Here is a 16,346-nt window from a genome sequence, read left to right on the forward strand (position 1 = left end):
CAGTACGGAGAACCAACATGCAGAGGAAACAATTGGTACGGAGAACCAACATGCAGAGGAAACAATCAGTACGGAGAACCAACATGCAGAGGAAACAATTGGTACGGAGAACCAACATGGCCGACATGCAGAGAAAACAATCAGTACGGAGAACCAACATGGCCGACATGCAGAGGATCACCAGGCTGGGAGCAGTTATTATCCAACCACCCATCAACACATCCATCCATTAAAACATCCATCCATCCATCCATCCATCCATCCATCCATCCATCCATCCCTCCATCCATCCATCCATCCATCCATCCATCCATCCATCCATCCATCCATCCATCCATCCATCCATCCATCAGAACCATTAAATCCTCACAAATTAAACTTGAGCCTCTGATTTTCCCAAACCAGTTAAAACATTTTGATAAAACTAAAAACCTGTTCATAACTCAACTTGTACTGAATCTTTGACCATCACTGCAGCGCCCCCTTCAGGTTGCTTCTCTAAACCTCCAGCTATAAACCACCAGAAGGAATCGGCAGTAAAACATCGTTTGATCTTCACAGAGAATAAAGACAGGAATCAGTTTTACATGGATTAGACCATTGTGATTTCTTTATTGATTTTTTTCTTCTTTTATACATAGAGTGGAACATTAATTACCCAAATGTCTCCTTCTCGCTTGATCGCATCATTTTATTCCACACCACAAGTCTGCAGTCACTTCTCTTTTCTTATTTGAAACCAAATGACAAAACAAAACTTTTACGTTTGGTCGCTGTACAACGAATAGAAAATAAATCTGTTAAATGAGAAGAGGAAGAAATTTAAAAAACAAAAGAAACGGATGATGTTTCCTGCCACTTGGCCGACCTTTGACCCTCAGTGTTGATGCTGCTGATGTTGGAATCAAACTGAGAAATGCATTTTTATTAAAGTATTTTAATTAATTCATATTTTTCATTTTAATATGATTATTATGAGGTTTTTTTTTTGGCTTCTGGTCATTTCGCCCCTTTGTATCTGTTTTATTGCCGTTTTATTTTGTACCTGAAAGAAACCAAGTTTTACCCATTAGCCTAAATTATGATTTATGTTTTTTGTATTATTTTAACTACATTGTTTTCAATTGAAATGTGGTGAAAATTTATCATTAAGTAATTTAAGACAACAGGATATTTTTATTTTTTATCTGAAAATTTGGTACCAGATTCTTTTTCCAAATATTTTGGTTCCCATTTTGGTTTCTCAGATTATGTATGGAGTAAAAATGGGGCCAGAAGTTTAAAACTGAATAAAAAAGACTTGATTCTGAAACATACTTTTCAACTTTTTCATACTTTCAAATCTTTTTATTCAGTCTCACCATTGTTTTTCAGTTTTGAACATTTTTTGAGGCTTTAAACATTTTTTTGTTGAACAAACTTTATGGACTCAGTTTAGCTCCATAATTATGATTCCTGATCAAACCAACCTAAATCCTCCATTTTGATATAAATCTGTTTAGATCCTTGGATGTTAAATTGGAGCTGAACATTCCCTGTTTGAGCTTTGTGGTGGTTCAAATCGTCGATTATCGTCCATCATTTCATACACGCTGAAAACTACCGGACATGAAACGGTGACCAAAGTTAAATAAGCAATGATGTCCTACATCCAATAAAAATGATTGGTTTTACTGTAATCTGGTGAACTGTTCATCTTTCCACAGATTATTTCTGTGATGGAAAAAGAAAAACGTGTCATGAAGTTAATTAGGAAGTTGTTTTGTTCGTGTTTAAGGTCGATATGCGGATGTTGAATGGAAGACGTCTTTGACTGGAAGTGCTTTGGGTTTTTCAGTAGCATTAAATAAAAACACAAAATTCTCAAAACACTGAAGAAGCATCACACTTGTAAATATTTACGTTAAATATGAACAATTTCGACATTTTTAGAATTTGGTATAATTCAAATGGAGGATATTTAGTAAAAACATCATTTATCTCAGAAATATTCTCATTTTTGAGGTTATTTTCAGTTCTTTAGTTCTTCTCTGTTGGATCTGTTTAAATTTTTCCTCTTTGATTTTGGTCTCTGATTTTCCCTGATGGAAAAACGAATAACTTCACGTCACATTTCGGTGCTAATTCAGCCAATTTTTAAAGTTTTTACTGAAATCTGCCCCTGAAACTGCTTATTGAATTCATCTGAGCATAAATTAGACACATTTATTAAAAACTCCTGCATTTATTTAGTCATTCTTTTGAACATTTCAGTTTGATTGGTGGAAAATTTCCAGCTGTTACATCAGCAGGTCAGAGGTCATGTTGATCTAAAACACATTTTAGTGAATATTTAAAAAAGAAACTGGGAAGATGAAAGCTTCTTCACTCTGCATATGCAGGAAAACTTGGCTATTAGGCAAATATTATGGGATGCTGCCATTAAAACACAGGAAAATTATAAAAAATACTGGAATAAACTGATTCTGTCGGTTTATGGCGACATATAATCCATTCAGAAATAATCGGACACCAGAATAATTCAGGTTCAAACGATGTATTCCTGCCTCTGAGAAAAACATCAACACATCAACAAGAAAGAGCAGAGAGTCCGAGCGTTTCTCATTTTTGGTTTTAGCGCGTCATTTCAAACTGTCACAAAAAAATACAAATTAAAAATGTATAAAGCTTTTCACCCCACATTTCATTTTTTAGATTACAGTCATTAAAAAAGGAGGAAGAAGAAGTGAATAATTTATGACACAAGCTAATATAACATTGTTTCTAAACACTAGTGTCTATGAGGTATATCTGCAGTAGTTTGGTGAAGACGGGACGGTCTGCGCTCAGCGAGTCGGTTTAAAGCTTTCCAACCGAAAAACAGGAAATATTTGATTTCATACGGCGTTCACACTCAGACAGGAAGTAATGATGGGGATTAGTGAGGCAGTTAAAATGCTGAACGTTTTAAAATGTTTTTCAGACCAAGATTGTCACATTTCTATATTCACTTTGGAAAATCAATCACAGATGATATGAAACGTGTTCAATTATTGCAAAATACAGTTTTTTGCTTGAAAATTTTATACTAAACAGGAAAATGAGGTTCTGTAAAGAAAAACGTGAAATAAAAACTATAAAAGCAGTTAAGCAGGAACATAAAGGCTTATTTTACCTCAACATCTCAAGACAATTTGGAAACTTTGACATCTTTTAAAACTAACCAAACTAAACTCTGTAGTAACGTTTTTACAGGCCATAATGGCAGGTTTGAGAATGTGACCTTATTGGCTCATTAAGTCGGGCGACATTTTGAAAAGCCGGAGCGAAGTCATTAGTGCCGTAAAGGTTTTCTGTCTGCTGCACTTTACAGACTAACAGGTTCCTGAGCCGAATCGTTTCAACGGCCTGTTGCTGCGCAGCATGAAAACCGTTAGGAACATTAACACCTTCATAGGAACATTAACACCTTCATAGGAACATTAACACCTTCATAGGAACATTAACACCTTCATAGGAACATTAACACCTTCATAGGAACATTAACACCTTCATAGGAACATTAACACCTTCATGGGAACATTAACACCTTCATCACCTGCAGCATCTGGTTACAAACTGCTGCTGTTCTCATTTAACTACAATAAAACCAACCAGGTTTAATGAATCTGAAGCTTTTATCACTTTTACTTTTGAATCTCCATCTTTTCTTTGGTCGGTCATTTTGTGTATCAGCCATTTATTGAGTCGGCGTAAAAACTTTCAGCTCTGGGGCCAAAACTGGTCAATTCATTAAATTAACAAAGCAAAAATTAGTTTAATATGATTTTTTTCTTGCTTTTCATATCAATAAATTTTTATAAAATCTGTACATCATCAAAGATCCAAAACTTAAAAATGGTTTTGGATTGTTGCCTTATTAAAAGAAAATAAACAATTTCCACATTTTTGGGTTTATCAGTTGTTTTTACCATTATTGACTCGGATCCGGTGGCCAACAAAATTATTTCAGGGGCCACAAATGGCCCCCGGGCCACACTTTGAACAGCCTGGCAGCAGGAAAAGTAACCTGGAGCAAATGGGATCCAAAATACGTTTTCAGACAATAATATGCAACTTAATTAAATATTTGAGCATTTTTATAACCATCAATCCTCAAAATGAATTAAAAAATTAATACACCATAAAAACAAAATGGTTTGTTCGCTTGAACCAGAGTTGGAAATGAGAGTCCTGTTTACTCTACCAATTATATCTAAAATACCTTTTAATTTGCTGATTGATCACATTAAATTACACCTGAACGTCTGAATGTGAGGTAAAGAGAGAAAAGAGGAAGAAAAGCTGTCATTTTGTTATAATTCAGAGGAAGAGAGCGACGTGTCGCTGAGCGCAGACCAAACGAAACGAAGCTTCGCTTTCTTTGGTTTCATCAACAATTCAGAGTTCAGATGGGAAGTGAGTGAGGTAGCCTCTGGATCTCACTGTGGAAACTGTGAACGTCTTTTTACACGGACGGCTTCAGCCTCGGCCGCCGCTGGCTCCAAGGGACCGCGCCGTTTCCTTCCTGACGAGGAAACGACCGGCGTGTTTACGTCCACACGACAGACTCCTCTACCGAGGAAATATCTGGGATTTTATCAACAAAACCAATGTTAAAGACCCCAACTAATCATTTCCAAACTGTTTCCACCTTTAGCGTGATGTTTATCCAATTTAACCAAACGAAACTATTTGGAGATGAAACATTAAAAGGTGCAGCCAGTTTTCCTGAGTTCACACCTGATGTGAATCAAATAAAACAGAAATAAAATCCAGATCCGACCGTCGTCCAAAGAAAACCCAGAATGAGATCTGGAAAAATAAAAACCTGCTGAAGCTCGGCTGATCAAATGTAACGAAGTCCAGACAGGGAATCCTCATAGACAAATTCGTTAAAGAATAAAGGTCACTGGAAAGGCAGAAAGAGTTAGGAAATAATTTATCATGGTCACTTTTGCTAATTTCTGTCAGATTTTGTTCAAAATAGTTTTATTTGACTTAAATTTCCTGTTTGGCCTTTTAGAAGGAAAGTCATGGCTTCATACTGAGTTCAGCCGTCAGAGGGAAGAGGAGCAGATGTTGACGTGTGGAAGTAAAGACAGCTGATCCTGTTTGGTGGGTCCGTTTACACCAGCATGTGGCCCGATTTTCACCTGAACTCTGAAAAATCATTCCTGGTTCCACAGCAGGAATCAGAACGAAACAGGCTCATCATTCAGTAGCTATTACTTCTCATTTCGTTTTCATTCTGAAAAATACGAACAAAACAAACCAGAACAAGGAGAAATAAAGGCTAAACAGGCAGAGAGTGAGAGCAAGTGTTGACATTCAGCAGTATGCAGGTGAAGCTGGGATTCCTGCGTTCTGTCATCAGACCTAAACATTCGTAACTCCAGGCTTCACGGCTTCGGAAAGGAAACTAGCTAGGAATAAATTAACAGGCCTGGAATAAGCATCTTCGATGCAACTAACATTCTTAAATACCCATAAATATTCATCAGAAAAAAAGAATTACATCTAATTAAATAACATTAAATTATCAAATACAAAACTAGTGTGTTCTAAAACACGTCATAAATAAATATGGCATCAAACAGAAAGAAAAGGAACAAACAGTGTAAACTTTGGCAAAGCTAACCGTCACCCAGGAGATTTGGCAACAAAATTTGTTCGCTTAAATTACCTCACAATTAAAAACAAATTACATAAAAAATCACAGATTGCAAAAACTTAGGAAGTACAATAGTGGTCAGAAATGTAAATTGGCAAATAAAGGAGCAGTGAAAACCTCTGGGTCAGTTTCTGGTTTACCTTCCTGTTATCTCTTGCTCTCCTCCTCTTTTTTCCCTTTTTATTTTTTTACTCTTGGCAGATTTAGCCGTTATTGTTACATCTAGACAGAACTGCAAGTGGGAATGACATGAAAAATGGCCGCCGGCGCCTGACCCTGATCCGAGCCCCTCCGACGGGCAGCGGACAGCAACAGGTTGGGGTCGGGCAGCCGGAGGATTTCTTTGGACTAGAAGCTTCACATACAGAAAAACACAGACAGAAAACTAAGGATAAAGCTATTTGACCGAGATTTCAGCAGTTTCTCTCAGCAGTTGGAGATTTGGTGTTATTTTCGGTTTGTTTGTTGTTGTCGTAGAAACGGGTCGGCAGCGAGACTCCGCCCCTCTCACCAAGGTAACGCCAGTTTTCATGATTATGAACGAGTTTAATTATTTCTCCCTTGTCGTTATGTGCTAAAGACATTCATTAAAATACTCAGAGTTTTTATTTTTCTTAACTTTTCAACCAAACAAAGCAGCATCACCTTTATTTAGGACCATAAATGAAGGCGTTCCCATGTTTTCTGGATCAGGACTTTCCACTTCTAAATGAGGATGCAAAAAAAAGTCTGGAAAATATCTGTACTTCCAGACTATAACGCCTGTTCAGTTAAATAATTTTGTTACCAATTCATCCAATTAAGATATTATTGGATAGGTGGACAAAATGTCCATCTCTAGTCCAGCAGCCATTGGTTGGTTCAGCCGTCCAGCCAGTCCTGGTTGGACTTCAGGTCCTGATGCTCAATTCTGATTCTTTCTTTGCTGAAATCCAGTTTTTTATTTTGTGGATTTTTTTTGTGCGATTGTTCGCGGTAATTAAATCAGATTTTTGTGTGAACGGTTCATGACCCCAAGGTGAAACGTAATAATGGCCTCTGCCTACAGAAAACGTCACTGAGGGGAAACGACAGTTTAGTCTAAAGATCAAAACAAGATGAAGGAAGCTGAATCAGAAGCCATCGTTTGGATTTACCAGACGAACGACGTAAAGTGAGATAAGGGCGACATTTTGATCACGTTGAAGACTTTCAGAAGCGATCAGTGGACGTGGCATGAAGAGGTTTTGTTTGGGGGTGAAAAGTTCAGACAAAATTGTATATGGGTCACATTTGCTTTCCGTAGGAACGTAGCATTAATCAGTTAGAAAACCAAAATATATTGAATTTTGACCTGAAGAAATGCAAAAGAACCCAGGCTTTAGCAGTTTTAGCATATTATATATTCAATCTTAAGAATTCAAAAATTATTTTCTTGAAATCATTTCCAAGTTTTTGTTTTTTGGCTAACATGTTTTATTTATGGTTCTGATCAAAGTTTTTGAGTTTCAACCAAAGTTTGGTTGCTTTATTTTACGGTCTGAGGTGAAAAGTAAAACAAAAGCAGGAACAATAGAAACTAATCAGACTAATGAAAGAGGTCCAGCGTGCTTCTGATAGTGCAGCAAAAAATCTTTGGTACGCGCTGAACGTTTCAGAAAGCTTCCCGCTGTCGCTCCTCCGGATGATTAAAATGGTTCATCCTGATTTATCAAACACTAGTTAAAGTAGAATGTGGTGAAAAACTGAAGTTTTCCTTTTGATGCGATGCTCTTACAGAAACATTTGACATGTTTCAGCGTTAAAAGTGCTTTACAGAAAATTAAAATGTGAAATTTATGATTGGGTAGTTAGCTACAAACTACAAAAAGAAACGTGAAAAGGACTAAATGCCTCAGGTTTACCTTGTGCAGGGGAGGAGCGCTGCTGCCGGAGTCAACGGTGAATCTTTGGTTTGTTAGCTGATGAGGTTTCTGTTGTTCTTTAAACCGTTTTTTACTTTGAAAAACTGCATAGGCACACGTTAAAGACACTCTTCAACCGTGAGAGACACATTAATGTTCTGCCTTTTCGTTGGGCCGGAGAGAAGAACACCCGGTTCTGTTTCCTCCCTCCTTCCCGTGTGGTTTTACCCTTTCAGTCCCAAAGTCGCCTGATGCACCATCAGACACAACAAAAGCTACTTTGCTACTCCAGAGATGTCGTCCTTCTGTCGAACTTTCCTTCGTTTCCTCGTTCCTTGACATCGTCGCCACTCAGTTTTTTTTTTTCTCCTTTTGTTTTTTTGGTAATAATTCTCATCCAAGTTTTTTTTTTCCCATTTGTTGGAACAGTTAGGTGCAGAAAAAGGTTTTCTTTGGTTTCGATTTGTTAATAAATAGAAAAAGTCTCAAGTGTCCATTTTTTTTTATCTTAAAATGTTCTTAAAGCCTTTGGCTGCCTCTAACCAGGCCGAAATCTCCAGCCTGGATGTGGAAAGGAGCAGGGGCTGCTGACTGACGCCTTTGCTTTGGTTTGGTTTCATTTTTTGGTTTCATAGCTTGAGTGAAAGATGATTGATGAGGTGATGGATGGAAACGGGTTTTCTTCAGGTTGTTGGTATTTGGACCAATCTGCTGAATTCATGGCTGACGACCATTTAAATGAGTTAGTTGCAGCTTTGGGAGCCGTTTTCTGGTTTCCACTGACCCTCAGGAGGGACGGACTGGCCAGGCATCGTCTTTAGATTGTCCTCTTTAACTATTACAAAGGCCCTGATCTGCCTGGCCGGCCAGTCCTCCGTTGGGTCCAGGTGGTTTACCGTTCGTACTGGTTCTGTTTTATACTGGTTTTCTTTGTGATGGCAGTCAGAATCTTACAAAAATATCTCTAGTCTGCAGTTGGAAACCATTTCATAAGAGTCAGGTGTAAGTTAGATGACTCGGACAATCTTGTTTCACAAATTTCAGTTTTGCGTTAGCAAAATGGTTCCCCTTTAATATCACCAAGGACTGATCTACATTATGCAGTAAATTACAAGGGGAATGTTTAATTCTGCTGTGGTGGTTGGTGGAAGGAGCTGCCATCACTTCCCTGAACGATGCTGCGATCGGTGAAGCCGGGGTAAGCTAGCGTTAGCCTGTGGGTAACGGGGAACATTTAGGAAATGACTCTTTAAAGTTGTGTTTTACTTCAGAAACCATCTCTGGATGCGTTTGAGGACTTCACGCCGTGTTTGTGACGCGCACCGAATGGACTTCAGCCACTGTTTAGAAAAGAAATGGCATCCTGAGTTTTCTAAGATGCGAAGCCCACTCGGGTCGGCCGTCGGCTCCGGGTCTATTGCAAAGAAAATGTGCTTCAAGATTGTGCTCACTCACATGTAGTTTATACCACCTAACCTAACGCGAAGGGTTCTGATGAAGCTGAACGTTGTTGGGTCGTCCAATGAATGTTTGTGCTTGCATATTTCGGCACCACCTTCTTTAAAGAGTCAAATCTTTGAACGCTGATTCTGAGGTGAAGAATTGTCGTTTCGGTGAAAACTATCGTCTATCTTTGGTTTGGTGAAAGTAAAAGTCCCTCAGAGCCAAACTGTCTATTGCTTGAACTGCTGAACTGAAACCCAACTCCTGATTGGACCTTTGAGGAGAACAGAAGAGTATTTCCACAGAAGACGTCCCAGAGCATCTCTCACATTCTGCAGTCATAAAGCTTTCCTTGGTTTCGTGTTTGGTTGTTTCCTAGCTTATATTGCATAATAGAAAACACACATTGTCTTCTAGTCTTTGGTTTTTGGGCTAGTGTGTCAGCCTAAAGGAGACATCAGCAGTGGACAGTTGAAGATTTAGAAGGTTTTTCCCCTCCAAAGTGAGGTTTTGTATGTTTTTGATGAGTTTACCCTCCAGCTTCCTTTATGTTTACGATAAATTTGCAGAAGGCGATTTGGCTACAAGTCGTGGCAGTGAGCAGCCCCTCTCTCTGTTTTACCCTCAAGGAAAGGAAAAAAAGAAAATCGTGTAAAAAGTTTAAGTTTCGCTTCAACCGGACGAAACCTTGACCCCCCCTGACCCCGGTTTGTCCCCGTATCTCCGTTTTTCCGGCTCCCCGTCTTCTATCATGCTTTGGTACAAGTGCTGGACGCTGAGGACTGGGCGCCGGGGCTGGCGCCGTCGTCTGTCCATTTGTCCAGGCTGCGGCGGCGGGCGTTCATGAAGAAGTTGCTGACTGTGGTGAGTTCGAGGCCCAGCTGCTGCGAGATGGTGAGCTGCATCTCTTTGGACGGCCGCTTGTTCTCCTTGAAGATGGCCAGCAGGGTGCGCCGCTGCAGGTCGGTGAAGACCAGCCGCGACTTCTTTGGTGTGTTGTTGCGATCCTTCCCCGTGTCCTGCTCCTTCCGCTTGCATGCTGGGAAACAAAACACCAGGGAGGGTTTGGAGAAGAGGAAAATTAAAGTTACTGTTTGCTTTAAGAAATTAGGAATTTGATATTTTCTGGAATACATTTTTGATAATCACTTTTTACAATTCTGTGATCACGTAAAAACAGATTCCTGCATGTTTGAAGAATAAAAATGTTTGAGTTTATGTTGCAAAATTTGCAACTCAATTACAAAAATTACTGCAAAATTAACAAATTCTCACAATTTCTTCAGAATTCGCCATGGAGCTAATTGATTTCATTTAGTTGAAGAGCTGCAGGCTGTAGCTCCTGTTTTAAAATAACACTAACATGTAGAGTTTTGCAGTAAACAGCAGAAAAATCTCGTTTTGAGCAGAGAAGAGCTGATAAAAGTGGCATTAACGCCTCGTGGCGTCTGGGTGGGAGGAGACCAGGAGGTCTGGGTGCGTTTGATTTGATTACCTCACTGAATTAAGTATGCACGAGTCGGAGCCCGGCTGATCAATACGAATCCGGTTAAGGACTCGGTAACAGAACTGTTATGTAAGGGGAAGCTACCCTCGCTGTAAACACACACACACCCCGCTGCGCTGCTCTCTGTCAGTTCATCAAATCTGCATCACCTCTGTCGGTTTTGTTTGCCGTTTGGAAGAGGATCCTGTTTTTCTCAGCCGAGGTGAACGAAGGGCATTTAAAGCTGTCAGTTCCTGACAGAAGCAGACAGGTGGCGCTGTTGGTCTCTGGATATAAATTAATCTGTGTTTGGAAGACAATGTGAATTTAACTCTAAAAGCAGTTCTTGAACCATAATCCCCAGTAGGAATCTGTTAATGTTCACCAGCTTTCCCTCCTATGAATCTGTTTCCTTATAATGTGTAACGTTTTATTTGCCTCTTTACTCTCTGATCAATGTATTTGCTCTCCTATAAATATCCCAGGATTCCTTCCTCAGCCCGTTTCGTTTGATTCAGCTCGTTCGCCCTTCATTTCGCCGTTGAAATGAGCGTCAGGAACATCGTGTACTTCAGTCCAGAAAGCTGTTTGCTTGGTTTTTTTGATTCGGAGTTTAAACGCGACACAATCCTGGACTTTAAACGTAGCAGGACAGCTGGACGGATCCGAGGAAAACGACCCAGCAGTTTCCACCAGACAGAAACACAAACCAAAATTTAAACATCAGTCGCTGGACAAACATGGTTTAAACCCCCAAAACAGATTAAAAAACTGCAGTTTCAGCATCTTAATCTGTATTTAAAGTAATGAATTGTTCCTAAAATCCACTTCAGTTAACTGTAATAACCCGTAAACATCAATATTTTAAGGATTTCAAGGATGTTTTCACTGGTAGACGTGACCAAAATTGAAACATTTGTTACATTTTCAGTTTTCTGTCACTGTCAAACCAACCAAACCCTTTGAGCAGGCTGTTCCCCTCCTGGCCTGTGGGGGCGCTGCAGAAAGAACCACTGAAGGAAACGACACAAAAACCTCTGAAGAAGATGCTGAGCGCAACTTCCTTCTAAATGAAATGTAAAGAAAATGGAGCAGGGTCGGATTTTAGCAGCTGAAGGATTTTCCTTTTCTTTGGTAAAAAACCACAAAACGTTTTTTCTGCTAGTATTTCGCAAATTGGAATTATGAAAATAACGGAAACACGTCAAATTTGGGAAAAAGCAACAACACATTTTTCCCTAAAAATTAGGATAGGGTGATTCTTCAGCTGCAGTGAAATTTGTATATTTCACAAACATCATGAGTCATGATCAACAACTGAATGTTACTACTGGAGGAAATGACAAAGACAACGACAGGAAGTGGTAGGAGGATTTTGGCACGGCGTGTTTTCATAACGATGCATAGCAACAAATCTTGCTAGATGATAAATTGTCCCAGAAGTTGTAGTGATAAACAATAATATTGTTGTTTTGAGACCATTTTCAAGTAATATAATGCAAGAACACAATAATTCTAAGGAACATTTAACACTGGAACTGGAAGACATTTTAAATATACAAAATAAATAAACCAAATAACAACAAGGAAAATTAATTATGGTGTCTGTAAACAAAACTGTCCTAGTTGAGACAAAAGCTTCAGACTGAAAACGTTTTGGTAGAAAGAGAGAAAAGTAAAAAACAATAAATCCTGCAAATGGAAATTATGGAGCTTATTTTAATTTCACATGTGATAAATTGATCACTTGCAACAGGCCTACAGATTGCATTAAACTTATCTACATGCGGTTTTATTTCTTATTTAAGTGCAATTGTTAATTTCTTTTTCGTAATCAGGAGCGATGGAAATCTGACCAGAGGTGAAGCCAACGATCCGATCGGCTTTTCGCTCTCAGCCCGGGTCACAGTGAGGATCAAACACACAATTATATTATTCAGGAAGGTTTACCGCTCTGAGGTGGGGTGGTTATTCTTTAGAGGTAAGGGCCGGATCCATGGGATCGATACGCAGGTTCCTCTGCCTTTCATCAGCGAGCCGCTAACGGCGTCTCTGACTGCACAGCAGGAAACACCAACTCAACACTTTCTGCTGTTTCTCTGCGCTGCTTCGTCACATGGAGGTTTTCTGTCTCCTATTAGAGACAATAAACCTTAAAAAGGATGAAAAGATGAGAAATATGTCCTCAGATACGACGGGCGTCCAACAGAGTTTATTTACAGAAATCTGTCCTCTAATCGTGCTTATAAATGGCTAATTTAACAGATGAAGCACCAAATATACCTTTAGCATTAATAGCATTAGCACTGAAGCTAACGTTTTGTTTGCAAATCCCAGCCAACAGCTTTTCAAGTAGCATTGTGGCTGATGCTTCAGCTTCCCAAGATGCATTTCCTTTGAATATTTTAGATATCCTCTGTGGAAAAAATGTGCCAAAAATCTGGATTCACGTTCCACAGAAAAATCTCCAAGACGAATCCGAAGTTTCATCTTACAATGAGAAACTTTCTGAAACCCATCTCACTAAGTCAGGAAACTCTGGTTACGAGATACAAAACACGTTTTGTGAAAACATAAAATTTCTCGATTTCTACAAGAAACTTTATTGTTTTAACAAATAGCATCTTGTTGCAGCAGATATGAAACCGTTTCGTTTCTGTTTCATGAAACAAACGAGAAACTTTCTTCGTTTGAACCACATCAGCTGAACTGATTCCATTTCCCATCATCCATCCACTTCCTGCTTCACAAAACAAAACACGGTTTTAGAAATCAAAACATTATTTTATCGTTTTACTGCCAAAAACCACGAGGAGTGATGGAGGAATTCATCACACCGTTAGGGGTCGTCACATTAAAACTCACTGCATCATCATCACCATCACCATCATCATCACCATCATCATCACCATCATCACCATCATCATCATCATCATCACCATCATCATCACCATCATCATCATGATCACCACCATCACCATCATCATCACCATCATCACCATCATCATCATCATGATCACCACCATCACCATCATCATCATCATCATCACCATCATCATCATCATGATCACCATCACCATCATCACCATCACCATCGCCATCATCATCATCATCACCATCATCACCATCGCCATCATCATCACCATCGCCATCATCACCATCACCATCATCATCGTTGTCATCACCATCATCATCATCATCACCATCATCATCACCATCATCATCATCATCACCATCATCATCACCATCATCATCACCATCACCATCATCACCATCATCATCACCATCATCACCATCATCACCATCATCACCATCACCATCATCATCATCATCGTTGTCATCATCATCACCATCATCACCATCATCACCATCATCATCACCATCATCACCATCATCATCACCATCATCATCACCATCATCACCATCATCATCACCATCATCATCACCATCATCACCATCACCATCATCACCATCATCATCATCACCATCATCATCATCATCACCATCATCACCATCATCACCATCATCATCACCATCATCACCATCATCATCACCATCACCATCATCATCACCATCATCACCATCATCATCACCATCATCACCATCATCACCATCATCACCATCACCATCATCATCATCACCATCATCATCATCATCACCATCATCACCATCATCACCATCATCATCACCATCATCACCATCATCATCACCATCACCATCATCATCACCATCATCACCATCATCATCACCATCATCATCACCATCATCACCATCATCATCATCATCATCACCATCATCATCACCATCACCACCATCATCACCATCACCACCATCATCATCATCACTTTCCCGTTTCTGGCAGTAAAGCTGCTGAGTCTCAGTTAAATCATCAAAGTTTCCTTCATCAGTTCAGTTTCTCACGTCTCTGTGCTTCGATCACTGCGATCCAAAGGTCACCAAAGGTCAAGTCCTGCAATCTGCTCCTCTGTTCTACTTTAAAAGCCTTTTTGCTCTTCACATGAATGAAGCTGTTTGGTCTGAAGAGCCGCCGCTCTCAGCCGCTCTTCCCTGGATGAGCCAGACGATTGGACCGTCAACAGAAACACCAAGAACGACGTTTTATCGACGGAGAAATGGAAGAACGTGAGAAAACGGTTCAACACTTTTTATCTTCTCCTGATTGAACTTTAGGACTTTTGAACTGGAAATACTGATTTGGGCCATGACGGATAGAAGAAGGCCTAGTCCAAACATAGATATATGAAAACTAAAACATTTTAAGGTGCTTTGGCTTTTCATCCACACAAAAACTCAGCTTAATATAAAAACTGATTATTTATAAAAACTCAGAACAAAGTGGGGATTGGAGGAAACTTTGGAGATTGTGTGCCAATATTTCCACATAATTGATTTTACATGATTTCCAATCAACATCATCTTGTGTTTTAATAGTTTTATAATCTAATACGCTCTTTAAAAGTAGCTCAACATACAAATGGACATCCTGGTGCCGTGGTTCCTAACAGGAAGTGGTGATTGTTCTGAAGCACTCTGATTGGCTGACAGGTTTCAGCTTAGCCATGTTTCCATCTGCTGGTGTGGAACGAGTCAACCAGGCTCCACAGCGCCCCCTAGCATCATTACAACCACCTGTAGAATTTGGTAAAGGAAGTCACCATTCAAACCTGCTAAATTAATTTTTATCTAATTTTCTCAACAGTTCAGAATAAACGGTAAACTGTACGGTTAAACATGGCGTCCCTCAGGGTTGTCTGTTTGGCCCACTTCTTTTTCTTTCTTAAACTTTTTCTCTTTGATCAGTAAAAATAAGACAATCATTTCTAAATCTGCAACGTCATTGATAGTATATATAGTTAAACTTTTTAAAATTATTATAATTATACTGTTTCTGCTAAGTTCCAGTATTTTCCATTGAAAAATAACCAATCGCCAAAACAAAAACGATTTGATTTGTTTTGACATCTTCATGTTTGACAACATGCACAGATTCTGCATCAATCAGCCATTTTGGATGTCAGTATTAACATTAAGCCAAACTATAATCATGCCCTGTCCCTGTTCTCTCTGTAAAGCCCTGTATGCTACATTTCAGTGTTATAGGTCGTGTTACAGGAGTTAAGTTCATTATTAAAAGTTGAAACAGGAAGTGAGTGAGTCAGTGAGCCTTGGTTTCATCTTACAGCTGGAGGGAGAGGAACTCGGTGGAGTCATTACAGACTGTTTTTATCCTCACCACAAAGATGGATTACAGCTTCTACACGACAGCCTCCGTCTCCACCGACGGCTGCAGATGGACAACAACTCACAGCCGGAGATGCTCAGAAAACTAAAACTGAACCTGAAAAAAACTGATCGCTCTGTCCAACAACACTGCATCTAATGTGGTTTTTATTCCATTCATGTCAGTTTTTGTCAACAACTGTAAAACCAGACTGATGAAGAATCATAAAAATGATCCAGAGATGAAATCCAAACATTTAGTTTAAGTTGCGAGGAAAGAAATGAGATGAGAAAAAGAATAAAGTCGAATAAAACGAGAACAAAGTCCTAATATTATTGCTTTAATCTTGTACCACTTTATTTTTGGAATACATTTTTATTTTTTCTTTAGCTTTTCCCTAACACTCCATTGTAGGATTTTTCTTAAAGCTCATTCTAGTTGGCTCTCCAGTAGCAGTCAGTCTTGCACCGAATCTAAAGAAGCCTCTGACTGAAGACTATCATGACATGCTAGCAGCTCCACGTTCAGGCAGCAGAATAACATGTCCTGGACAACAACACCATCAGCTCTGCTAATCCACCTCCTTTGCTTTAGCCACTC

The 16,346-nt window shown here is 39.3% G+C and overlaps 1 protein-coding gene across 1 annotated transcript in view; it reads right to left on the minus strand.

Annotated features, from left to right (window-relative positions):
- Positions 1-581: 581 nt before the first annotated feature.
- The window catches only part of onecut2 (one cut homeobox 2), a 37,100-nt gene continuing 21,335 nt past the window's right edge, over positions 582-16,346 (minus strand). The window contains exon 2 of the mRNA XM_014970655.2: positions 582-10,057. Within this exon, the coding sequence (XP_014826141.2) occupies positions 9,768-10,057 (290 nt within the window). The 3' untranslated portion in view covers positions 582-9,767. The remainder of the gene's footprint in view (positions 10,058-16,346) is intronic.

The sequence above is a fragment of the Poecilia mexicana genome, unplaced genomic scaffold, assembly GCF_051168715.1.
Source record: "Poecilia mexicana isolate PSO_F unplaced genomic scaffold, ASM5116871v1 scaffold_12, whole genome shotgun sequence".
NCBI classification, from domain to species: domain Eukaryota; kingdom Metazoa; phylum Chordata; class Actinopteri; order Cyprinodontiformes; family Poeciliidae; genus Poecilia; species Poecilia mexicana.